Source organism: Pagrus pagrus, assembly GCF_965226575.1.
Source record: "Pagrus pagrus genome assembly, chromosome: 19".
Classification (NCBI taxonomy): domain Eukaryota; kingdom Metazoa; phylum Chordata; class Actinopteri; order Spariformes; family Sparidae; genus Pagrus; species Pagrus pagrus.
Genome location: NC_140203.1, coordinates 15,465,478 through 15,492,733, shown reverse-complemented (window position 1 = coordinate 15,492,733; position 27,256 = coordinate 15,465,478). Strand labels below are relative to the sequence as shown.

The window sequence follows — 27,256 nt, the reverse complement described above, 5'->3', positions numbered from 1 at the left end:
AAAGTGAATACTGGAGAAACAATGGGGTTGATCAGTCAATTATTGCTCAGGTACTTGGCAGCAGTGTCATTCATCGAGCAAAAGTTTGTGGTTCCAGCTCCTCAAATGTAGAAATTAGCTGTTTTAGACCTTTGATCTGACAAAGATTTGAAGACACCTTGAGCTCTGGGAACGTACTTTCTTTTCTACAGAGAACTACAAATTTAGATGGCAAGTTGAAAAATGAAATAGACACAGAGTACACAAGCAATAGTGGTTTATTAGTAATAAGTGATTATCAAAAACAATATTTATCAAATGACATAAATATAGACAAGTAACTTATGTAACAGTAAAGGCTTATCGGTAAACTTCAGTCGTTACGTACTCTGTTGCGAGCCAAATGAGGGCACGAGTGGTTGTTTTTTCAATGGGGCATCTAAGGCTTGTTGCATTAACTTTATGGCAAAGTTCCACATATTACATAAGCACTTCATCCATTAGCATGTCACAGTTAATAAAGTAGAAACATTCAACCTGCCAGACGACATCAATTTATTGTGCTCAGTTTCTGGAAACCACCCAAAAATACAAAAAAAAAGCAGTGCAAACACCATTAGCTCATTGGTTAACAGCAAATGCTGTTGCCATCTCCGCCATGCTCACACATTTTGAGTCCAGACTCCATTTAACCAGCACCATATGGGATCCACATAGTGTTTATCACAGGGTTTCTCCTGCTCGCTACATATGTAAGGCTGCAGGCAGTAGAGCACCAGTATTAGCTAAGATCGCAGCTTCATACAGGGAGGCTCACAGGGTGAAAGAAAAAGTGGGAAGAAAAGAAAATCATAAACGTAGCATGGATGAGAGAGTGAATGATAAATTGGACGGCAGTTTATTAAAGGCATATTGGTATTTTAACGTCAGACGATATATTACAGCTTTATATCTAAATATATCTTGGTTCCGGCTCTTTTAAAATAATCTAAACAGTCTGTCATGCAGTTTTGTTAGGGCTCTGGTAAGGCTGCCATCAGGGCTGAAACAGTTACTCATTTAAAGGGTAACTCCACCAATTTTACACATTGAAGTGTGTTTACAGGTCTTGGGGAGTACTACTGCTTATGTGAAAAAGAAGTTTAAAGCTTTTTGTGGCTCCAGAGGAAGCTGCATGTAATCTGATAAATTGCTTCCAATGATGTCACTCAGTTGCATCGTGGGTAATGTAGGCACCAGGTTTTGAAAAGGAAGAAGAATGTGTGGAATATTTCTAGTTCTGCTGTATCGATATTGATCATTTATTTTTTAACTGAGTCCAAAAGTGTTATATGAGTGCCATGTAGACCAGTTGAGTGCTTTTCACGACCGGCTGACTACATTACCCACAATGCAATTTAGCCTCTGAGTGACATCACTGGAGACAATTTATCAGATGACATGCTGCTTCCTCTGGAAAAGGCTTTATACTTCTTATGGTTTGATTGAGGATTTGTCACTTTTTCTAGAATTATATTAAAAAGGTGCAATATGTAAGAATTTTAGTTGAAAACATTCAGAAATTAACCAAATGTATCACCAGACTGTCAAGAAATAACAGTTATGACATAATGATATCTATGTCTTTTGTTGCAGAGAAATTAGCATGATAGTTAGCCCAGTCCCCTTCCGGTCCAAAGGTCCTGTGCAAGCAGTGTAAACACAGACACTCCCCCGAGTTCCCAGTCTGGACGGCTAGCTAACGGTAGTTACAGTTAGCAGTTATTGTGGTGATATGCTGCCTCTTATTTGTTTAAAGTATACATTTAACAGGAATCCAGTTCTTGCATATTGCACCTTTTTAATGGAATGTCTTTGGATTTTTGACCGTTAGACCAAAAGTACAATTTAAAGATGTTGCCTTGGAAATGTTACCATAATTTATTTACATTATATAGACTAAACGATTAATCTGTTAATTGCAAACAATAATCATCACACTTATCAATAACAAAATAATCATTAGTCGCAGCCCTAGTTGTAATTGCGATCAAGATATAAAAATGTTATAGTGTCATACAGAGGGGCATGTTAAACAAGGCTATATAAGGATTTGTTCGTTTAATCGTGCATTGTATGTCTGGAGTGATTGTCCAGCTGTTGTGATCCTTCTTAAAAATCATCTAGGGCTGAATCTGTATACATTCTTGGCTTGAATATGAAAATATATTACATTTTCTGACTGTATGTATGCGACAAAAATCTGATCATCTTAACGGCAGGCCTCAAAAACACATCTTGACTTGTGTAACAGCATGTTCCTATGAAGATCTGCCCTGCTCCTCCAAATAGCCCCAGTGCATAAACTGTACCAAGACGAGTGGAGCTTCTGAGTTCAGCCGGCAGATCCACACTGTCTGCTGCTCAGTCTGCGTCGGATAGATTCAAGCCAGAAAACAGATTTGGGGGGGCTGTCTCACGGGCTGAGGGGGAAACTGGTGCTTTGAAGTGGATTGCGATCATTACTTCCCTCCATGTCCCTGGCACACTGGCTACGACAAAATTGTGCTGACAGCCACAGACACACAGTGGGGCTGCTTGTTTCGCTCTCTTTCTGGTTTTAAATTAGTCTTGTGTTGGTGAGGATCACTACATAGACTGAGTGTAATTAACACGAGCACACCCAGTGTCCTCTTTATTAGGTGCAGTCATATATATCGATAACAATGGTTCTGCCATAAAGTCGCTCTTATGATGCCTATAATCAGTTTTCAGTTTTGACACAATCACAGAGGCGTTAACTTGATTATATGTTTGAGCACTGAGGTCATAGTGATGACTGTGATTAATCGCCAACTATTTTGATAATCCACTGATCGGTGTGAGTAATTTTTTACTCCTATGACAATAAACTGAATAATTTTGGGTTGTGGACAAAACATTGATATAATTGACATTTTAAAGACCAGTGAATCGATCAATCGCAAAAATAATCTACAGACCAGTCGACAATGAAAACAATCGTTAGTTGCAGCCATATTACATTCAAAGGTGTTTCTAATACTCGTCCCCCTCGCTCATATTCTAATATAGGTCATTTCATGTCCATATGACCACATGGAAAGGCTGAATTTCATATCACATTTTGAAAGCAGGGTCTTCTGGTGTTGTTAAGACTTTTTATACCCAAACCACGTCCGCACGACAGAAGTAGCCGTTTAAAACGATAAGCTCAACGATTTGAGCTTATCGTTTTAATGTTTTGTCTTGGCAGGTCTCTCTACAGTTCTGAATCACCCTGTTCTATGTCACATAAATAAAATATTTCAGAAAGGGGTGATTTAAATATACGAGAATATTACGAAACAAAAAGACGCTTTTCTATAATCACACAATATGCAATATATTGTCATATCGCACAACCCTACGCCCTTATGTATATTATTAGGGAGGATAAAAAAATTAGAAACACTCAATATAATGCGGTTCAGTACAAAACCACCCTTAGCTATGACCTCAGTTGTGAACATATAATTGAATTTACAATTTTGTGGCAATGTCACCAAAAACTGAACAGTCTGAGCTTTGTAAAGATAGAAATATGTTATGGCAGAGCTGTTGTATTGGACAGGTGTATCTGATAAGTGGGCACTGACTGTGTTTGTCCTACTTGCCTCTCCTGGTATCAAGCAAAGCATAGTTTTGAATTGATGTTTTATATTCAAGTTTCAAAATATCAATTTCTGAGGTTTCTGCTGCTCCAAACACGAGTGAGGTGAACGCTGAAAACGTGAAAAACTACATTTAAGAAATTCAGCATATTCCTCATCAGAAACGTCACTGTCGGCAGTGCGCTTTGTGGATCATTCAGACCAGTGTAAACCAACATGTTTGGCTTGTGACCCCTTAAATTATACTCGTGTACTTGTGACATCAGAGGTTATGGCAATACTTTAGAGAGCAGCTGTGAGCAGGTCAACAAAACAGTGTTTGTGCCTTTTTGGACTCTTAGATTTGAAGGTTTTTCAGTGGCCTGAAGAAGTGTAAATATGCTGTAGTCAGAAAAAAAAAATTAAATATATAATTTTGTGAAGAATGTTTTTTTTCTTTTTATCCATTTAATCTTCTTTGGACGTGTTCTTTTTTTCATGTGATATTTTTAATGTGGCTTGAAGCAGAAATCTCAGAGATGGATAAGTCAAAACTTGGGAAAATCATATCCAAACTTCGTTTTTAGATAACACAGAAGTGTGAAAAGAGTAATTATATAATATAGATAAACTGACTCTATAACCATCTCAAATCTAGTGTAAACTCCTCAAATCTGCAAAAGTGTAATCAACCAAGATTTTTTACCTGCATTAATGTAATAAATATTTCATGGAAATAGTATCTCCTCACCTCTCCTGCCTTGCATCTTCCACTGGACGGGTGTGAATCATGTAGTGTAATCTTGACTATCTCAATATGAGAAATGGTTAGGCTCACAGCTGCTCTTGTATAATAGGAACGCAAAGGATTTGCAGCTGAGTTTAAATGTGACACAAGCTGTCTGTATTTAATTTCTTCTTAAAAGGCACCGCCCATTTGTTATGTCAGCCACACAGCTAAGGAGGCCAGGTCACAGAGGGCAAAATGGTAATCACTGTCATGCTGACAGTCTCAGGGGCAGGGGACAGGTTTTGAGTCAAGTGGGAGGGTAAAATGTGGCAAAGACAGGTGGGGTTAAATAGTGATGACCTGTTCTGGGCAGAGTTCATTACACCTGTCCTCACTTAATGGACTGTTTGAAAAAGGTATTCTGGTTTGACGGCGCGTCCGGTGAACTGTCAGAGACGGTGGCTGAATGAGGGTGGCTGCCGGGGAGTGAGGTAATGTGGCGTGTTCGTCTCGCTTCCAGCTCTTCATCCTGAGAATCAGAAGTGTGGTTATTTATCAGTGAAGAGACGAGGAGTTCAAATCACATTTCATCAGAATAATATTCCACGCATCTAATCAAATTAGAAATAAAAAGTGGTTAGAAATACATAATAGACTCCTACTGACTGAAATGATATTGTTGATACACCCCCGTCTAATGCATCTGCTTTCTATTGGCAATTTCATTTTGTTCCCTTTCACTTTTTTTTTATAAAGCCTCAGTTTATAACAAATTTTGAGTCAGGTTGAGAACCACTCTATATTAGTTAACCTCTTTTGACAACAGATCACAATATTAATAAATCCTCTTCAAGACTTTACAGGCTAAATTCCCTTTTCTTCAGCAAAGTTTAGTTCTGTAGGTTTTATAGTTCTTTTATTCTGAGAGCTACACTTCCTTGTTAGACAGACAATACAGCTGTACTTCCCAGTAAAACCCAGTGACTGCAGTAGACATGAATCTTCATAGGTGTTATTTGTAGAATATGGCCAGAATTTGAATGTAGCTCCAAAGTTTCTGTAAACAAATTAGTTCATGGCTCTGTTAGCTGTGGAGCCAGTGGCTCTACAGTTTGTCTGGACTGGGACCTCAGATCGAAGGGGGAGTCACCATGGGCGACAAGGCCCAGCTCAGCAGGATCTGGCAGCCTGAGAGTGAACACGGCTGGACAGCGAACTGGTACTGGACACAGCCTCCAAGACTGCCGGAGGTCAATTTGACAACAGGGGATACAATATGGAGGTGATTTACAGCAGCTCTGACTAGTGCATGTAGCAGGTGAAAAGCGACAGAGAGGCAGACATCAGCAGGTGGTGAAAATGCCGGGCAGAGCCAGAATATTTTCACATCTTACTCTGTGAATTGAGGGATATATTTTGACCAAACCAGAGGTTATTGTGGAAAGACAAAACAAGACTGTTCTGGCGAGTTTAAAGAGAGAAAATTCATTTCAGATTTCAGAAGTTTGTGGTTGTATTTTTCTGTTTCGTAAGGAAAATAGAAGTAAGAGTATTTTATTTCTTGACATTTTTTTAGTTTATTTTGTTCATTTATGACGCTAACAGCTGGCATGTATCTCCCAGCTGAAACAACAGAGCTATCTGACTATGAATGGTTTACATTAAAATTCTGGTCATTTTTTACAAATTGCTCCTTTAATGGACTAGAATATGGGACCATGTCTTTCTTTTTCTCTTTTTTTGGGGAGGGGTCTAATTTGGACAGCATTATACAAGGGTTAATCAAGTCTTGGCCCTTACTGGGGAAAATCCCCTCAATTTCTACTCAAAGTCATCGCTCTCCAACGCTCTCAGCCCCTGGCTCTTTACTTGAACTAAAACTTATCAGTGTAGTTTTACTAGGTCACCCTGCAGTGTCATCCAAATATCTTAAAATATATTTTATAGGATTATTGATCACTTTTAAAGCATGAATTGGCCTGGCTCCAAGATGAACCCATTTCTCCCTCTGTGCATTAGCCAACAAGACACTTTTGACTTTCCCAAGGTCTATTTTTAAGAAAAAGTGATGTGTGATTTGCCCAACAAAACTACTATAGCTACTGATGGGCTTCACTCAATAGAAAAAGCCCCACAGTGTCCACCCACACCAGTTGTTCGCACCGTGTCACCAGTCTCCTCCCCTTCAGTGTGCTCTCCATAGCGATTGTAAAGCTCCATGTCAGACAGAGCGCTCTCCAGTGCATCCTCCTCGTAGTCAGTGTGATAGTCCGACTCCTCTGATGGAGGGAAGGAGCGGAGGACAGGAAGGAAAAGAAGCACATTGTGGGTGAATACGTTTGAACTTGTGGCGTGTAGGGAAGAGGAAGAGGTGGCAAATGAGTGTGGGTGTGCAGGTGAATGAGTCAGAAAAGCAAAACTGTGCAACATTGTGAGAAGTCAAACAGGGCAGTTCGATAAGTGATGGATGACAAATAGGTTATAAATAGAAAGGAGGAGGAGAAGGAGAAAGACAACATTGGTTGCTGTATTAAGTTTCTGAATAAAATATGGAAACTGCTTCTAATATTAAATTTGCACAGCTCCTCTTTTCCATCAGTATGTTCAAACCTGCGTGTGTACAGTGTGACACATACAGTAATTGCTGAAATATATTTTGCAATCCATTTTCTCCTGTATGTGAAACAGATTCATGTGCTAATAGAGTGACGGGAAAAAGAAAATCCATCTAAAAAGAAATAAGAGCAAATGCCGGAAAGACAAACATGAAGGAGAGAACAGCATGTCTTCTCCCACACACTGTGTGTGCACGTGTGTGTGTGTCGGTAGTTTTACCATCCACCAGTGGAGGTTTGACCGGCTCGATGCGGGACACAATTTCTGCCAGGTCAGTGAAGGAAGCATTGGGACACGTAACCACCTGAAAGACACACACATACAAAGAGATCATTTTAATCTGTTAGTATAAGATAACTAACCAATCATGCTCAATCTGTGTCAGCTGCCAGGTTTCAACACCTTGACTGTTACAATATCTAATGTATTCCTCCTTACGTCAGGTGGTGAAAACATAAATAGCAGGCAGCACTTTTATCTGGAGATGGGAGCTGACGTAATCATATTGTGACAACTTCGTGCAAAGGGATAACGCGTTACAAAATCTGCCACACATCATTTCCAGACTGACTGTCCCTTCTCCACTTTGTAAAATAGGATACAAAACATCATTTAAAAAAGGAAACCAGGGAAACTATGAAGCAGATAATGTTTTTATTTATTTATTTTTTTCATCCACACTGGGTTGGTGTTTGTAAATTCAATAATCTTCAAATGTGCAAAGTTTTTTGTTGGGGGCAAATAAGGCTATAGCCTTAGCTGTGGATGTTGTACAATGTTGGTTCGTCAGTGGCCAGTTTTATCACATTTAAACATTTAATGATCTCTGAGTAGTAGTATTGTATTTTATATTAGACCCAATACAAAAAATAAAAAGGATACTCGATAACACTGGAACAAGAAAAAATTATTCACAGGTAATGCTGTCGAAAATATCAAAATATTGATACACATATTTCTGCTGTTCTCTGCTATTAGCCAAGAACAGATTATTATTACATTTGTAATAATGGTAATATAAATTGTTTTGGTTTTTTTATAGCTTTGGTAGTTTTGATACTATCAAAAACAGATATTGATTGCTTTACACATATTTAGAAAAAGTAGATCATCAGATCAAAAGATACTAAAGTATCAGTCAATCTTAATGAATAGACCTTGCAACTTTTAATTGTTTATTATGAATATTAAAGAGTTGCACCCTACAGTTGCACCTAAAAATAGAAAGGCGCTCATTAACTGCCTATGTGGGATGTCCATTGTTTTAAAAATGTATTTATAAGACGGTCTTAAGCATCACAGTTTAAAATATTCCTGTCTGGCTGTAGCTTCATCCTTCTCTCTGAAATTGTTCAGGTTTATCTGTTAGTTTGTTGCGTTGGTTCCTTTGTAACAACTCCTTTCAGCATCTACCCTGCTATTTTTTCCCTTCATCCTCCTTGTGCTGTTGCACAGACGGGAGGTAAATATCTCATCTTTCTTCATCATTCTGTCTCCTCCCTCGTTTCATTGGTCCTTTGTCTTTCTTTGACATTGCTGGGGGAAAAAATCTGGTGTTCGGTAAATCTGTTTCTTTGTACTTTAAGAGCAGGCTGATAGTTTTAATGTTATTGCTTTAACAGCAGTGCAGCCCAAGGCCTTAAACATGAGGCTGTTTATGAGGAAACACAGCTGACAGTGAGGATAGATTGTACAAACAAAAACAACTGAGAGAAAATGTAATCAGTGTACATTACCCATTTGGTCGATTAAAGACTTGTGTTAAATTTCTGCTTTAAAACGTTTAAAAACCAGTAGACTGTTGTTATATATTTTGATGAGTTGTGTACTTAACCCAAATGTTTCCAAAAATGTTCAAACCCAGAGATATACATAATTTTATTGAAGGTAACTTTCAAAAATATTATTGAAATCGCAATATGGCAAGTGCAATATCCAGAATCGCAGAAGCTGCAGAGATAAGACAGAAACAAGAAGTACTGAAGGTCTGCACAGATGCCAAGAACTACAAATCATGTTCTGTAAAACTGTAATGCAAAAATGATCTTTTAAAGTTTAATTAACTATTATTTTACCATTTATTAATGATGTTTATTTTAAAGTGTCACCAAAGTGAGTTTTGATTCAATACTAGATGTAATCAATGTTTATGGGGAGTTATTTTAATTTCTGAAGAAAAGCATTTGTTGAGAACTCTGTTGTTAAATGTTTTTAAATAGCTTTGGGTAAACCATGAATGCATGATATTTTGAGTCATAAATGAAATGCATCAGTTTTGTGATGAGAATCTACAGGAGAATTGGACCCAGACTCTGTTGTTGCTCTGCACTGAACGCTCCCAAATGGCTTTCTTGTCATTTATCCTACAGTATCCCCATATGTTTTCCCCTCCCCCTTACTTACATTGTTCTTGCTTTGGGTGTTGTGGAACTCCTCCTGGTGTCTGTCTTTCAGCATTTTCTCCACCACTCCGCTGCGACTCCACACGTCAAACACAGTCTTTCCATGCTGGTATCCCACCTCCTGCATTACACACAGAAATGCTCACGTGTCAATATCATTTTCTCTGCTGCTTTTTAAGACACACCAGAAAATGAAAAAATATTATATAATAATATATTCATTCAGAATATGTTGTGGGAATTTGTCTATTTGTCAATGAAATCAACATGAAAACAAGAACAAAATCAGAATCAAAAGACAACAACAACTTTCTCAAACTTACAGCAATCTCATCAAACTTGCCAAACTCCAGTGTCCGGTATCTGTCGATCGGAGGTCTGATGTACTCGCAGTAATCACTGTTCTTCACAGACTCCAGCTGCCTAACGCAGCACACGTAGGCCAGCCGAGTCTGAATCTCTGCCATGTTCAACACCTGAGACCACAAGTATAGACATTATATGCACTTAAGTGAGAAACACCTCCAAAAATATCCTCATTGTTATTCATAGGACTCATTTACTTAAACATATCCTTGCACAGTCTGTTGTGCCTTTATTTTTAATCAATCCATTACCTTTACTTTCTCCGCTAGGGGGTTGAGGCGTTTCCATAGCAGCCACCAGCCGGAGAGCGAGTCACCGTAATTAGTGAGGTTGGTTTCATCCCGGCTGCCCACATCAATAGCTATCACCACTTTGGCCCCCATGGAGCGAGCCACATCAGCTGGGAGAGGAGGAGGAGATGGAAACAAAGGTGGGAACAAAGAAGAGAGCTTTGAGATAATCATACAGAGTTGGTAAAATAGTAAAAATTGCACTGAGATTAAGAATGCCAGAGTATTAAAACTGAAGACTCAGCGTAGCATACCTGGCAGGTTGTTGATGTAGCCTCCATCCATCAGCAGGTGTCCATCTTTGGGGTCACAGAGTGGAGGCAGATACCCAGACAGAGACATGCTGGCACGGACATACCGCCACAGAGAACCTCAAATGGCAAACAGGAAACTCTTTCAAGTTTTATGAATATCATGCTGTGTGTATTTAGTAATTGCGAGCAACCAACCTAAGCCGAAAATTGACTTATCTCTTCAACCTCAGAAGTTTTTATTTGATTAGAGAGTCAACCTTAACTATTTACATGGACGATAAATAGTGTTAAGATGCATTTACATGCCCCAAAGCATTTTAATCAAAATATTACTTTTGTGATTAAGTCCCACATTCTCATGAATTCAGCATTTGTCTTATTGACAAGGCAACAATAATCTTAATGGAATTTCAACATTCATGGGCAGTTTATGAGCTAAAGCCTCTCAAAGGAACTTCTGGCGGGTGAAAGTAATCAACTATGGCAACAACAGACAAAATGATTATGAAAGTTGATATTGTCTATAGGATTTAAACCCAAGTTATGTTTAACTCCAAGGGTCTTACAGTGGTGTTGTTATATTTTACATTCACCATGTTTCTTTCCCCCCTGGAAACTATTCATGTCTCTAAAGTTACCCACATGTGAGGTAAACATTTGTAAAAAGGCTAAATTTATTCCAACCAGAGAGACTCAATCACATTAAGCGTTTACATAGTGTTAACGCAGCTAATGAGACTAATGAAAGGGTAACTCCAAAGATGATGACAGCAGTGGCAGAAATCTCAGAGGTAGATTAAGCAGAGGCTATCTGTATGGGCAGCTAGGTAGGAAAACTTATTTCTGTGAACCGACACTAACAAGAACAAAGGATTCTTCAAATTGTAAGAAAAAAAAATCCTACCATCAGTGTGTACTCTCATGGCTGAGGCAGTGATATCAGTTGTGATATTGAAATACGGGATCCAAAGGTCCTGCATACACAAAAAGTTACATCGAAACATATAACATTATAGGCTCACATCAGAAACACAGTTAATTCTGGTTGATCTTCTGCTAAAATTAATTGATTGTCATGTATGTGCTCTCTTCTTAACCCCTATGTCACTAAAAGGTTCAGTAACCTCATCTCCCTCACCTCAATCTGCTTGCTCTTGAAGACGTTGCTGATGCCGGAGTTGAAAGAAGCGCCGGAGAACATGGAGGTGACCGGGTACGTCAAATCCAGAACCTTCTTAAAGACTGAAGTCATTTCCTGCAGAGGAAGCCAGAGAAGATAAAGGTTGAATGGATCTTGCAGTCGTGTAGAGGAAAATAAGTTGTTTTCTCCACTACAAAGAAGAATTCATCTCTCAAAATGTAAGTTTTATCTTGTTTTGCCTTCCTCCTGGTCCTGTTAGTAATTTGAAAAATGATTTCATCTTAAAGCATCAGCATTTCAATAGAGTAACTTGCCCTGTTCTGACTTTATTAAAAAAAACAATTTTAATACAACAGTGGTTCTTTTGGTTTGAAAAAAGATGCAGCGGCCAAGTCAGCTGTTTTTTGACTGAAGGTTCAGACCCAAGGACAGAGCCAGAGGAAGAGGGGCTGGACACATAACACATGCCCGGCCTGCAGATCTGGACACTGAGCACGTGTGTCAAATTAGCCATCATGTCGAACAGAGTTAAGACATAATGCTCCGGCCACAGTTATCTGCGATACAGGATATAAAAAAGGTTCTTAATGTGCAAACCATCCAGGGCTGTATCAGCAAAACTAACCCATTACTTTTGTGGTTAATTCTATCAAAAAGTAGAACGGGGGTCTCAACTTCATTGAAATTTCAGAAAGTGCTGTGAAAGAGTCACCTTCACAAGGACAGACTCGCAAGCGGAAAATTGGAACCACTTAAAGTGGAAGAGGAGCTGTTGAAATGGAAGCTTCTCTTCCACAAAACAGAAAAATGTTTTTCTACTAAATCATCCCAAATGAACAATTTTGGACCCTGTCACAAGAGTGAAAGTGGTTTCAAATGAATAATAATAATTAATACTTATTTCTATTTTATCACCCCCCCATCTTTCTACATTTATTTCCTGCCACCTTTATATTGTCCCGTGTCTGATGAAAGAAAAAATGCAACCCAAGACACTTGACTGATTGATAATAGTGGGGAAAGGGGACATGAATTTGTCTTTCGATGCAGTGGGATAACATTTGAACTTCCTATTTGATATCAATTTGATCAGAATATAACTGGCTATAAAAATGGCTTGATTTTGAGTATAGTGTCATTGTTGTTTTGATTCTCACCATTGCCCATTCTCTGGCCCTCATTCTCATTCGGCTGTAACTACGGTCCTCAGCATATAGTGCCCCCATCAGGGAACCAATGGAGGTGCCACCGATGAGGTCCACTGGGATGCCAGCCTCAGAGATAGCCCGCATTACCCCTACCTGGGAGCAGCCCCTGAACAGGAGGTGGTAAAGGTTACATATTGTATAAAGAGAGTAGTTAGAAAGCAGTCTATGAGCTGTATAAATACTGTCAGGACTTAGTAACATTGTGGTGTCAACTATACAGTGACCACCCACAGCCACGCCCCCAGGCATGTGAGAGCTGACCAATCAGAGCAGACTGAGCTTTTTGGGAGGAGGAAGTTAAAAAGGCAAACTTAAACGGAGCATTCAGATAAAGAAGGAATAAAGGCGCTGCAGCAATGAACAGTACGACAAAAATAATGTGTTATTAAAGCATATAAACCTGTTCTAGCAAACAAATACCTGAAAATTAGCATAAAATTGAACTTTTTTACAGTACTAGATTACAGTACAATATAACGTGAACTTTCAGAATAACAATTAGGGGTGAAGACACTGGGGTAGCGTTACCTGGCCCCTCCTCCTCCCAGGATAATGGCAATAGCATTGCCCGTGAGGACACGAGCCAAGCGGGAGAAGTCTGAGTGGCGGTCTGCTGGCTTCTCGAACACACGCTGATACAGCTCCAACTGGAAATGAAAGAAGGGAAAATGACTGTAATGAAAGTAGAAAGAGTATTTGAGATGGTGAAAGGAGGATAAAAACATGAGTGGATGAGAAAGAGGGAAACAGCCTGAAGGGGATAAAGGGACATGCTTCAATCTGCAGATGAGAAATTAGAGTAAACTGACACTCCAGTCGTGTTTTCCAGTCCTACCAGTTTGGGCAGGCTCCTCTTTGAGAAGACCCTTCGGGGACAAGAGAGGTGGAGGTGTCTGGAGATCCAGCTTCGCATGTTGAGCCAGTCCACTGTTCCTTTGGGCGGGGGGCCGTCTTCTCTGTGCAGCAGCACCAGCTGCTTCTGGGCGCGCACTGCACTTCCTTCCAACATACGCTCCAGCTAGAGGGAAGCCATCAAACACAGATGTGTTTGAACATTTTATACACCTCTCTTTCTTCAGAGTGGCTCCTGTTGATGCCTGTGCAGAATTTTGAGTGCTTGCCCAGAAAAATACTGCAAACTCGTGACAAGTAGAGAGTACACAAGGTTTAAGTGAGCACAATATCGGCATGTGTACAGGTGTGTGATCGCAATTTCTTGGTTGTGTTTGGGAATAATTTCAGGTGTGTTTTCAGGGGCAAATCAAGGATCAATTTTCTTTGAAATACACCATTATGTGTATTGTATGTGTGCCCTGAAAGATAAAATCAACCCAGAGCAATGACTCATTCTGAGCAAATATTGATCTATTTCTCCCACCATCTCCTGTTAAATGGGGATACATACCTTACTTTTCTCTGTGCCCATTTTTCCCCTTTGAAAGCAATTACCTTTCCTTCATCAGCTGTACGAGCGCTTCCTCTCTCACTCACCCCACCTCTCTTTCACAACATCCATCCACCCTTTGCTCATTTCTCCTGCATGCCCAAGGGTAAAATACAAACCTTTCACAGCCGTTGCGACCATTAAGTTGGTTAAAGCGCTGGGTGTAACCATGATTCAAGAGCATAACGATCAGCATCAAATCAGACTCTACCAAGACCTCTGCCGGGTGACACACCTCCAGAGCTCAGTTAATAATAATTGGGGTGGTGATTTCTCTGAAGAGAAATCCTAACAGTTTAATCAGAACTGGTCAGCTGTAACACGGACCATTAACCCAGCCCAAAGATGGAGCACAAAATTAATTTATTTGTCAAAATTATTATTTTTTTTTTTAAATCAACCTAGTCAGAAAGCGATTCTAAAAATATGAAATGTAAAAATGCCAACTGGATTGGGGCTTAAAGAAATGTATCACACAATAATGGAAGACATTCGCTTTGCATTGCTTTCCGTTGTTTTACATAATTGTAAATTGATTGTAAAAACTGGATTCCTACACTCTTGGCAACTGATTCTACCCTCACCTCTCCAACAGCCGGGTCCTGCTCTCCCAGTCCCACGATTATGATGCAGTCGGCCTGACGGATGCACCGCTGAGTCCACGGGGTCAGTGTGTAGTCGGTCTGGTAAAGAACTATGCGATGGATGTCTTCCTGTTGGCCCAGCCAGCTGGACAGACGGTACTCATGGACACTGAGGAGGAGAGGAGTCCATTAATGACGGGCAGCATTGTCTAGCTGGCAGCACACAGTAGATCCATTTCTCCTGTTGCGCCAAGAAAGCATACTTGAACTGAATTTAATGAGTGAGTCAGAAACACGGAAAGCCCAAATAAAAAAATTAAACAGCCCAACCGGTAGAATGACCGAGGAGGAGCTCAAGACAATCTAATTTATTTGGGGGGCGGTAGCGCAAATTCTCAGGCTGCCACAAAACACACCTGTCTAATGCTGCAGCTCCAAGTCGCTGTTTAATGATATCACTGGTCAGCAGAAGAGTGGGACCTGCATGTAAAAGACACACAGCAATTACAGTCAATATGTCACGACACATAACTTAACGTAGCTTCCTTGACTGTTCTAGATAGACTTTTTAATCACATTAGGTTTTGTTTTTGTCAAACATTCTCACTTTGTTGAGAATTTAAAGGAGTTCTCAATCAAAATATTACAATAAACCACACATTCACACATGCTTGGACTGTGACCATCTTACTGCCAGTTACAGCCTTAAATGCTCTTGTTAGAAGAATTTTACACACTAGACTAGACTGTGTGTAAGTAGTAGCAGTAGGGTAGCCAGATGTTAAACAGGATCTAGACATCTACACACATATATATGTATTTTTTTGTCTTACCTATTGCGATGAGTGCATGCTGCAGCTCCAGGGTGAAGGTAGTGAGAGGTACCTCTTCTGATACAGGCAGGACTGTCACAGTGGAGAGGTTGGACGCTTGGTTCCCTGCGTCCCACTTACTGCCAGAGGTGTGGAGAGCCAAACTGCGAGCTGCAGACATGCATACATATTAGTAAATATCCATTTCAACAATAAATTGAGACAAAAGCCAACACAAGTGAAGCAACCCTGAACAGCAGGGGGATGCACACACCTGTCAGAGGACCGTTGACCTGCTGGAGGATCTTCTGTCCCAGTAGGTGGATCAACCTGGTGACAACCTGAGGGGCACAAACATTTTAAAAAAGGGACTATGTGTTACTAATCAGTAGGGCTTGGGCGCCTCATGGAGGTAACTGACATCAATTAAGGTAGATTTTGGGTCACGGTGTCCCTATGAAGTGCAAAGCATGGATTCAACGCAGGAGTATGAACCGGCCGTACAGCTGAGAACAAGCTGCAGCTAAAAAACTCTGCACGCAATCAAAACTGAAGTGTGGGAGTATTTTAGACAGAGAGCTCTGCAAATTGGAAATGGCTTATCGCAGCAGTGCAACTTCTCTGCATGGACACTTGAGGCAAAAGCATCTCGGAGTGTTTGTCAAGACAGCAGTGACAGAAAGACGGCACCGTTCTGTTCCCTTTTCATCTCGACCCAAGCATGATATATTAGGATTATCAACACGAGGAATTTGTTTCTGTCAGTAGTAGTCACTTAAAATTGATTTTCTAAATGTTTTTTCCATCACCCACATGTTAAAATAAATGAAATACTGCTGCTGTTTATTGTAATGTTTCACCATGTGTCATCTTGTTATTCGGCTTTTTTATATTTTCTGTTAACTTAAAAGTTTGAATGAGAAACTGGCTTGTTGCAGTCTGTACCTAGACTTCTGACCTAATGGTTGAAACATATTGGCTTTTTTTTTTTCTCATTTGGAGAGCCTGTAGTCCCTATTTAATACCAAGTCCTATATATGCCCAACGTAAGGAAATTAGACCATCAAAGAGAACATTGGCCATTTCCTAATAATTATGTTTTAGTAATTATAACTTCATGTAGTTATTCCTAATTCCTCCCACCAGGTGGGATTCTGGCCTATCCAGGCTTGATAAGTCATAAAATTAAATTTTTCATGGCAGAGTGCTGAGGATGATTTAAAGAGTCTCAAAGCTTGAGGAAGGATGCTGCTATGCAGTCTGGTGGTACGGCACTAAAAAAAAAGGTTTACTTTGTTTTGCTTCATCCACAGGGGCCGCCAGAATCAACAAAGTTCTTTGTAGCAGTTTTGAGTAAAATTGTTTGTGTTTAAGAGAAAATTATATGATGAATAAAACATAGAAATATTAATAAAACAAGCTATTGATATTTAATTAATTGAAAACAAATCTTAAGAATGATCAATAAATTAGTCATCAGGTTAATTAAAAAAGGAAGGTTTAGATTAATTGACAAAAAAAAATATTGTTAGGTGCAGCCCTAATCATCAGACAGACCCTACTGAAGCAATGCTTACTGAAAATGATTTAACATTCAAAATGTAAAAAAAAGTAAAAGAGAGAAAGGCAAATCATTTTTGGAACCTTTTACCCACTTTATGTCCATCTGATGATCAATCATTTAAACGCTCATTATCAGGGGCTACGTTCAATCAACTTTGTTTTTTAAAGCTGACTTTGGAAAATCATGAAACATATGCTGTGTCCACAAAAAACAAATTGTGTTCTGACATCTCTTCACCCTACCTGTGGGAACTTCCTCTTGATGGAGCTGAGAGCTCCCTCTGGTAACTTGGCCAGCTCAGAGTCTCGTACAGCGTGCACTGTGGTGGCTCTGTTCTGATGGGTCAGAGCCTCCACCTGCACAGAAACAAAGGACAAAGCACATTGTTTACTATGCTGGAAAACATAAAGGTCAGTCACAAGTAAAAGCAAACATGTTTAATCATTTCTGAACATTACAACAAATACCATAATATACTACCAAATAAATATTCACATTATCACTTCAGGATATACTTTACATAAAACTGTATGTACGCAGCTTTAGTTTTTAAAATCAGTTTTAAGACAGCTGACCCTTCTAAAATAACTATAACTACTCCATCTGAGTTGACGTCAACAGAGACACACTAAATATGTCTCTGAATGTGAACTGTAACAATTTTATTCCCACCGTCACCAACAGCTTCCCTCCTCCAGGTAACAGTAACCATAGCATCCATCAACCTGGGTATTATTAGAAGCATCGTGGCAGAGAACAGCCACACCAGCCAATGGGAAAAGTGGGTGAAGTGTAACAAAGTGACGTTGCTTTACGTAGTTGAGACAGAAAAATAAACTTCCTGGCATTAGTATCCATTTTTACATGTTAATCCATGAAGGACAACACAACAAATGTATGCAAACACTTTCTGTATTGTTGGTAAATGTATTATGTATATAACTGAATATACATTTCTTGTGTGTTTGAAGTTTTCTCAAAAAGAGACTGAGACAAAGTGTTTTTCATGATGTATGTATGTTTGCATAAATGAATACGAGTACATTTGAATTGTGACAAAGTTTAAAATGTGTGGGTTTGATAGAACACGTTTGTTGTTTGGATACAGGCTGCAGTTAAAGTTAGTTACCTTTTCTCTCTAAATATTCAGAAAACGTCCTTGGTTGATTTTTATTTACTGGCAGTGATAGTAGTCTTAGGGTCATGCATTCTGACAGCCACTGTTTTCTCAATCGTACATACTGACAGTGAATATGTTATGAATGTGATGATTAGCTACTGTTAATGACAAACTGTTTTCCTTCTGCATATTGGAGACTGCACATTTTCCATAGGATTTAAAGAAAAACTCTTAACTGTTTATCCTGGTGTACTGTCATTAATATTTATGAGGATACTAGAAGTGAAAAAATGTTTTAACATAATTAACACATTCAGAGTTTTCACCATTCTATCCACCATCTGTCTTTTTCTCCATCCATGACGATACTTACCACTCCAATCAGGTCCCCACGTCCGTACTCTCCTATCAGCTCCTTCTTGCCATCCTCCTTCATGATTACGGAGCGCAGTCGGCCACTCAGAACAATAAAAGTACTGTCTGACTTCTCTCCCTGCCTGAAAAACATACAGATAACTTCAACTCATTGCAGATAAGCAAACAAGCTTGTGAGCAAATTTAAGAATGTAGTTGCCTCCATTGTTGACATGAATTCAGTAAAGTTGACCTTGTTTTCTGATGACAATATACAAGGTTATCAGTAGATTACCTGTAGACCGCCCTGCCAGCTTCGACAGCCATCCAGTCGAGAGCAAAATCAATCTGTCGGACGAAAGACGACATCCTCTTCACCACTGTGTGAGCCACATTCAGCACAACCTTTGGCTCCACGCGCATTATCCTGAGGAACAGACAAAAAACATTATTAACCCTAAATGTGACAAATGATAATAATCAGCATAAATTAAGGTTTTACAGCTTGTATATCTGTTAAACAGTTTGGCTATTAGCCGTCAAGCTCCACTGTATCTTTACGTGACTGCTCTCTGTCTTTGTAAGGCAGTGCAAAAAACTACATACAGTATGATTTGAGTGCATATTTCTGAATTGATAGGTTTGTTCATGTGTGTCCATGTGACTGACTCATAGAAGTGGGTTTTGGAAATGGAGAGGAAGCTGCAGTCTCGCTGGGCTCGGACAGTGAATATGAGGGGCTCTCCAGTAAGGACGGCAAGTTGACCGACAAGCTCTCCGGGGTGCGTCACAAACAGACGTGTCTCTTCTTCTCGGTCAATCATCCTCTGGTAAACGTGGAGGAGGCCAGAAATCACAAACTGGATGCTCACCTCCTGAAGCACCAAGAGAAGAAGGGAAGGGTACAAATTTGACGGTCTGAATGTGAATACTAAGATACAGGTTTGCTATTAGACATGAATATCACAACAAGGACAGGAGCTGCAGTCAAACAAAACTTGTCTGCTAAAATACAATGAATGAATGCAGTTAAAGTGCTCTTGTTAAAAAGGAGGCCACCAAAGAGCATGTTTAACACATAAATGACTAAAGGGCTCTACCAGTGAGCCTAGTCATGCATTGCCTCTGCACCCCTCCATGGGTGGAAAAAGACAAGAGTGAAAACTGAGACACCTCTCCATCTCTCTCTTCAATGTCAGGAGACAGAAAGAAGGTTGTAAATGCTTTGTAGCTTTTTTTTCACCTGGTCTCCTTGACGAGCCACCACAGAACCAGCTTTGACTTGATGGAGGGTCACTCTGCCCTCAAGTAGAGTGGGATCCTGCAAAAGAAACAAATATTCAGAATAACTGCTTATTTATACCATCAAAACAAGACACCGAGCTCTCTGAATGAATCAGGCCCGTCACCCTCGTCAGTCCAAATCAGAGAGCAGAATTTTCCCACGTTGCATAATATTTGTGCAATATTAGTATTTGTTTTGAAAGATGATGTAACCCCTAAAATATGTTTGCCCTCACCTGCAGCTGGATGATTCCCAGCAGGTCCCTCTTAGCAGCCTGGAGGATTGTGCTGCTCTTACTGAGGTTGATGGCATCAGAGTGCCCCCCGCAGTCTGTGTAGTGAAACACTTCAGAGGGCGTGTGCTGCATAGTCACACTCTTCTTCTGACTGGGCTAAAAAGACAAATATAAGAGGGTGACTGAGGAGGAAGAGCAAGACGAGAATAGCAGCAGAAGACGCACTGGAAACTGGGATATGGTGTTGCATAAGAGGTGACATGGCAGGAGAGTCTTACTCTATGAGTGACGGGACTGGATGGAGCCTCATCCATAGTGACTCGAGCTCGTTCACAAACCATGTTCAGGTCATTACCTGCAACTCAGGACAAAAGGAGGAGGATTATGAGTTTTAGGTATGTCTGTGTCCGGTCTCTATGTGTGTGTCCTTGCTCTCAGATCAGTGACTGTGATAAGTCTGTGCAGGAAATTAATACAGACATATGCCATTTGGTGATCGCTTATGTCCAAGACCCACCTGCGCAGTCGGTGGGCATCGAGATGGATCGCTGCTTCCTGTAGCTATTCGGAGGACTGTCCTTCACACCATCTGTTAATTGTAAAGTGAAGCACCAGAACTGGATCAGTCTCAACACAACACAGGGTGCAATCTTATATATGTGTGTGTGTGTTTAGAATAATGTGTGTGTGTGTTTAGAATAATGTGTGTGAGCGTGTGACCTGTCTCTGTGGGGCTCTCCGTGGTCCCAGCGGGTAACTCGTCCTGGAAGTGCAAACGACGAGGCGTCTTCCCAGAATTCGCCTCTCCCATCACACTGTTTATATTGGACAGGGGCACTGCCTGACTCTCCTGTCAGTGACGCAAGAAAACAAAGTTCAATTAGTGACCATGAAAACGTTTTATTCATTATAGATTTAAAGCTCAGGAAAATTAACTCGTTAGATAGACAGAAATCCCAGAAATTAGGAATAACAGTGAAATATCCAGTGTGTGCCAGTAGGTAGAGCACTGCAAAAACACTGAAGGTAGAGACATTTGGTGGTCACTTTATTATTGAATTTGACTTATCACGACTACAACAATCAATACAAATATCGTTAAAGCCTACAGATATTTTCTTTCAGTTATTATAAAGTCAGAGGTTAAAGGTTACAGCCCTCCCTCTTTTCTGTGGAGGGGTTGAAAATCCTTTTCACTCATTTTCACTGAGCTTTATGAAGGACCGAGTTATGATACTGTGCTTAATGTTGTGTGAAATTAGCTTGCATGTGTGAGACCGAGTGCGTATGTGCTTTTTTTCTCCTTGTTTGTGTACAAATGCATCACCAGCGGTGCTCTGTGTGAGTGTGTGCACACACACACAAATATGCGTGCGCTAATTAATTTCCCTCCTACCGGATTGAAGAGCTCAGTCGTTAGGCCCAGATAGTTATGTAACGCCAAGAAGGTGACTCTTTGGAGGCGCACCATGATTATCTGCAACACACACAAAAACAGATACTGAGGTAAACAGAGCAGAACATATTATACATCAGATTGTGGTTACACCCAAATTAGATAAAAATGATTACATTTTCTTTTATAATGAGGTGTTCCAGACAATGTAACACTACATACTATATATTTACTGAGAGACAATCTGTTACCTGGATGACGCGAACAAGTGTCTCTGGGTATTTCTTAAACACAGACTCAAAGGCTGATGCAGGTAAACGTAAGATGGTGGAGCGAGTTGCAGCCCGTGCCAGTACAGTCTTATATGGAGCTGGATAACCCTGGTAAAGGCCAGAGAAAACAAATAGAAGAGACAGAGCAAAGACAGAGTCAGTAGTCACTAAAACCTCATATACATATAAATGTGTACATTTACATTTCTTCAAGGCATTCTTGCCTCTTGATTTTATTAAATAAATTGTTATTCCAAGCTTTGATTTCTTGATTTGTGTGTGTGTGTGTGTGTGTGTGTGTGTGTGTTTTAAGTCATTTTCAATCACTTCTGAACAAAAGCAATATTAGTGATAAAAAAAAAGATAAGTTGGGGGTTTTTTTCAAGAATTTTCATGAACCATGAAACTGAAGATGCAGACACCTTCCTCCTGACCATTATAGGAACCCTAAAATATGCAGCTTTAAGTGAAGAAGTTTAACTTGAACAGAGTAACAAAAAAAAAAAAAAACAGTGTGAGTGTGGCAACGCAGGAAATGAAAACAAAACAGAACATGCCACTCGACAAAAAAAACAAACAACTAATCACTTGACACACAGGGATGTGAGGCTAATGGATGAACAAATTGAGCTCAACTGGAAGCACAAAAATAATTGCTTCTATACGAGATAGGATTGTGTGGAAATATGAACAATGGAGAGGAGACAGAGAACTGAGACACAAACAGATCAAAGGGCAGAAGTGGACACAAGCAGAGTTAGTCTGATGTGCAGATGGAGAAGAAATAAAAAGCTCACAGTGATGATGTCCAGAATACTGAGCAGACTGTGGACGCTGTCCCCTGGGTGCACGTCCTTCACCACTGGTTCTGTACCATCCTAAAAAACAGGAAAACACAAATAGAAGAAATGACGCCGACAACAGTCATCATTCAACCTCGACTGTGAAGCCACATGAAGTCAACTTTGGAATCACACTCACAATTTGTTCATAATTGACAGAAACCAGCAGCAGACAAGGAAACACATTTAAAGACAGACAAGGGTTTGTAAGGCCATAATTATTCTTCAGCAGACTACATCAACATAAATGTTGAACTGCTGCCCTCTTCTGTTCAGAAGTGTGCATATGCCCTTTCTTTCCACTTTATTAAAATGAAGTTTCACCAGCATTAATGAACCAAGGAGCCATCACTGATGTCCTGTCCCAGTGTTGGAATCATGTATCAATAAAACTTGATGTCTTGATATTACACATATCTTTGTCAGTTTATCACTCAACATGAGCCGTGTAGATATAATATTTAAGTGTTTCTGTTTGATATATTTGTAAACTAACAATGAATCAAATGGCTGTGTGTGATATGAAGGGTGGATTATTCATAAAAGTGCACTGGTATGGATGACTGAAACTAAAAACGATATTAAAAATACATTTAGGCATTAATTAAGTTAAAATATGTGACTTAAATTGATATTTGTTTTAATTTACTAACGACAGCTAATGTTACAGCAGTTAGCGGTTACTTAAGCAACAAGTAAATGTATCTCTCCATCAGGAGAGATTGTAAATCAGTTTCAGGCAGAGACACCGGAGGAACATCTGAAGGAAAACCAGAAAATATTTTCTCAATAAAATATGATCTAGATCAGAGTCCTGGTAAATCCCTTCGGTGAGTCTGACACCGTCAGATGTCGTTTTTTTATGTTGTAGTTGTTTTTTTGTACCGAGACTGTACCGCCTAGTTCCACCCTACAGTGCTGTGAATGTTTTTGAACGACTGCCCCCTCGTTTGCATAATGTTTTAGAGATGCATAAAGAAATATAAAAATCAAATATAAAAATCAAATGATTAAAAATGTTTAAATGCTTGTGGAAATATATGGTGTGAAATTTACAAAAGGAAATTATTTATTTTTTACACTATAAAAATCAATCAATCAATCAGAAAATCAATAAATTAAAAAATAAAATATAACACAAATTGGGAAAGTAAATAGGTAGATTAATTTATACAACGGAAAATAAATACAGAAACAAATTAAAACAGAAATACCAATTGAGGTCATATTTTATAAATGTATTAATGCCAGTATTTATTTTTCATTTTTTAAAATCATTTTCAGTGCATTTAATGGAATGTTAATTCATTTACTGAGCCATTTATTTATTTATGATCTTGGCAGTTTCAGTCCTCCATAGACAAGAACCACTATGAGACAAAACCAAGTTGAGGTTTTCTTTCTGAAAAGATGATTAACTGAAAATGGACATGCTATCTACGTACATTCTCCTGGATGCAGAGCTCGAGTTGTCCATCTTGGACCACGTAGATGCTATCGTCATCATCTCCTGGCCTGAACAGGCCCTCACCCTCCTGCAGCTCAATCAACACCATGTGGCGGCACAGCTCTAGAAACAGGGGCTTGTCAAAATGACCCAAGACCCTAGAACAAGTTGCAGAACATATGCATTATGAAAACAAATGGGAGAAACAACGGGAGATGTTAAAGTTGAATATCTATCTACCTGACATTCTTCAGCATATAAAGGACCTCAGAGGGCAGGTTTGAGCTCTGCACATCAAATTCTGTTAGGTCAGCCTCCAGCAGGGAGGGCGGAGGTTCCTTGGGCTGCAGGGTGGGAGGATCTTTACGGATCCTAAGGATTCTGTTGACAGGAGCACAAAAATATTTTACAAATTCCTGTAATCAAGCCACTCAACAAGGTTCAAAACAAATCTGATGAATTGTATAACTTGTACACACAGAATTAAAAATGTTTTAATGGAGCATACTTGCGAGCTATGCTTAGAACTTTGGTTCTTTTGCGTATGCGCTGTGGTTGCTTTGATACTGAGGTAGAGGTGGGAGGAGGAATGGAGGACAGCGTCTGGACCTTAGAAACAAAACACATTCAAGATTTAAATGTTTAGTATTGTTTATATATATTTTCTGTATAGACTCAAATGGAGACATGATTAATGCAGATAGGTGGAGTGTTTTAAAATTGCTTGATTGAATTATTAATATTATCAAGCAGACCTGCATTCATTTTCTGGCTTATGGTAAGAGAGTACATTACAATAAGTGACTGGAGCTTAAGTGGATTGCTGGTGGAGCATTTTTCATACAGTGGTACAACAAAACATTCAGTTTGATGCAGGTGAATATGCATAAATTAGAAAGTGACACAGCATCATTTTTGTGTTAACTTTGTTAATATTTACCTAAGTTATATTATTGAGATAAATCTATCAGACTGCAAAAAATACTAAAAATGTGTGTGATTGTGAGAAAACCTTTCGCATTATCTTCCTTCCATAGAAGAGCACTTTATCTCGTTTTCTGAAGCGATAGTGAGGCACACCAGGCTGTTGTTCACCTGAGAGAGAAAGTATCGAGAAACAAAATGCATATAAGGCCGTGTTAAGATTCTGAAGAAGGCTGAACATAAAACATAGACTTCCCCAAAGAGCCTCGTCATTAGAGAGAAAAAATGTGTTAAGCCATTAGAATAAGAATGAATTTTAGGAAGGAGAACTTACGGGAAAGCTTGAATCTCCTGTAAAGGAAGAGCACCACAATCCCAATCAGAGAGACTGCAACTGCAGCTCCAATCAGTACACCTGTGAGCTAGATGACAGACAAGAGCGTTACAACAATAGTATTGTCACATGAGAAGGCACTGTAGTGTAGTTGCAGGCTATATTGCTGCCTGTTTAGTAACATTATCCTTCAAAGTCCAAAGTTGTGTCCCAGTTAAATCCCACACACTATTTCTAAGCAGGTTAAGTATGAGGTGTGTTTAAACCGCAAAGAGATTAAAGAAATAGAGGAGCTGCTCACTGCAGGCTGTTTTTAACAAATTGTGGACAGTTGAGAAATAATTCAAGGAACAAATAAGAATTAAATATTTGATCAAATATTTTGCTGTCTATTTGTGACGTTTACCAGGCAGCGACATTCCAAAGACACACAGAATAATTTTGATTTCTTGTATACAAACTGAAAGTAAAAGTAAGGCATGAAGATTAGTTAATGATATATACTGAAAACAAAAAGCATGGTGTATGGCCTCGGGACAATTTCATTACTTCTTCACTGAAATGACAAGTGCTTGACTGAGGTTCAAAACCAGTTAAAATATCTTATTTATATGTAAAGATGTAAGCCTTTACATGTCTTATCTCTATACTATGACAGAATAATAATGGGTAAAAAGTTTAAACGTAGTTGCAATAAAAAAAAAAAAAATGGAGTTGAGCATAGTGAACTCAGTGACCTGTCGGTCTCACTCATAGTGATCACAGACTGAAGGGGTGGATTCAATGCACTATTTTCATCAGTGGAAAATGGAACAAAAAGGAGCCCAAATTATCACAACCAGCCCAAAACCAGTTTTACCCATCCAATTACATTGTATGCAGGGCAGTGCTCTCCTTGCTTGTTGAAATGAATTTAAATGTCATACCATGGTGGTCTGCATCCTCTCCTCCACAAACTGTTGCACTCGTGCTCTGATGTCACTTTTGCTGTTCATCAGCACCTAAAAACACAAGTTAGTTTAGCACCGTCTCTACTGACTGCCCATGAAAATGTCAACTTCAAAATAAAGTCAACCCTGATATGCCAGTTGTTCACACATGTTTTAAGAGAAATAGCGATGCTTACTGCATTGGCCAGTTTGCAGAACTCTCCATCATCCTCTCCTTGGCAGTTCATCCTGTAAGGCAAGGAGGCTGATAAACGCTGCGACTGTGAACCAGATGGTGAAATTTGGCTAAAATCGCTACAGAGACAGTTAACTAGCGGTATGTGCGAGGAGCTTACATTTTTCATGGAGGGCTCACCAGTTGTTGGGAGAAAGGGAAACTATGAAAAGAGGAAGGTGGATTTGTGAATTATCAGCATGTTTCGCTACTCATCCTCATCAGCTGACTTCGTGCTAACAAGGAAACGACAAACTAATGTAATTGCAACGAAGCAACTGGCTGCTGACAATGATTTCAAGTTGCTGATTGATAGCATCAGCGTTAGCTCTAGCTTGAGGTTAGCTAGAACAACACTATCTAGCAGCTGACTGACTACCGTTACCCGCCTTGCTAGTAATTACAACCAAAGTCAACTTCACATCCAAGCATTATTACATTCTCAGTGGACAGAAAGCAATAGCCTTACTTTTCGGGGGTTTCCGCTGTGTTGCTTCAAGCTAGTAACATTTCCAAAAAGACGATGGAGTTAGCAGGTAGCTAACAAAGTTTTCTCTGTGCTGTCACTTGCTTAGCCCCGCCCACGTTTCTTTGTCCACCAATAGAGTTTTTGATATGTGCTGTTGCCTTGGTACCGTTCAGAGCCCTTGTCCAATCAGGAACGGAGAAGACACATCCTAGTCTTCCTGTTTACAGCACAAAAGGAAGACATTTCCCACCACTTGATTATTTCTATTTAATGCTACTTTATACTTATATTTTACTACATTTCAGGCAAATATTGTACTTTTTACTCCACTACAGCTATTTTATAGCTGTATTTAATATTTACCTTGTAGATTGAGATTTTTAAAAACATGATGC

At 39.5% G+C, this 27,256-nt stretch overlaps 1 protein-coding gene across 2 annotated transcripts; it reads right to left on the bottom strand.

Moving 5' to 3' along the window:
• Positions 1–239: 239 nt before the first annotated feature.
• pnpla7a (patatin-like phospholipase domain containing 7a) lies at positions 240–26,966 on the bottom strand. Of its 2 annotated transcripts, XM_084339679.1 has the most exons (37): positions 26,862–26,966; positions 26,514–26,555; positions 26,355–26,406; positions 26,155–26,229; positions 25,229–25,316; positions 24,983–25,065; positions 24,479–24,579; positions 24,211–24,351; positions 23,969–24,128; positions 22,479–22,559; positions 21,661–21,789; positions 21,410–21,490; positions 20,734–20,863; positions 20,531–20,602; positions 20,292–20,368; positions 20,014–20,169; positions 19,737–19,814; positions 19,163–19,368; positions 18,789–18,920; positions 18,513–18,636; positions 17,262–17,375; positions 15,730–15,796; positions 15,477–15,626; positions 15,060–15,123; positions 14,644–14,812; positions 13,451–13,633; positions 13,144–13,262; positions 12,565–12,721; positions 11,405–11,521; positions 11,171–11,240; positions 10,267–10,383; positions 9,974–10,122; positions 9,680–9,832; positions 9,358–9,477; positions 7,174–7,258; positions 6,502–6,617; positions 240–4,867 (listed from the first exon to the last, which is right to left on the bottom strand). In XM_084339679.1, coding segments are annotated over exons 2-37 (4,056 nt in total). In that variant the 5' UTR covers positions 26,516–26,555; positions 26,862–26,966; the 3' UTR covers positions 240–4,729. The 2 variants fall into 2 exon arrangements, with proteins under 2 accessions (XP_084195805.1, XP_084195806.1); XM_084339680.1 differs by lacking the exon at positions 6,502–6,617 and having other exon boundaries at positions 4,778–4,867.
• Positions 26,967–27,256: the final 290 nt, after the last annotated feature.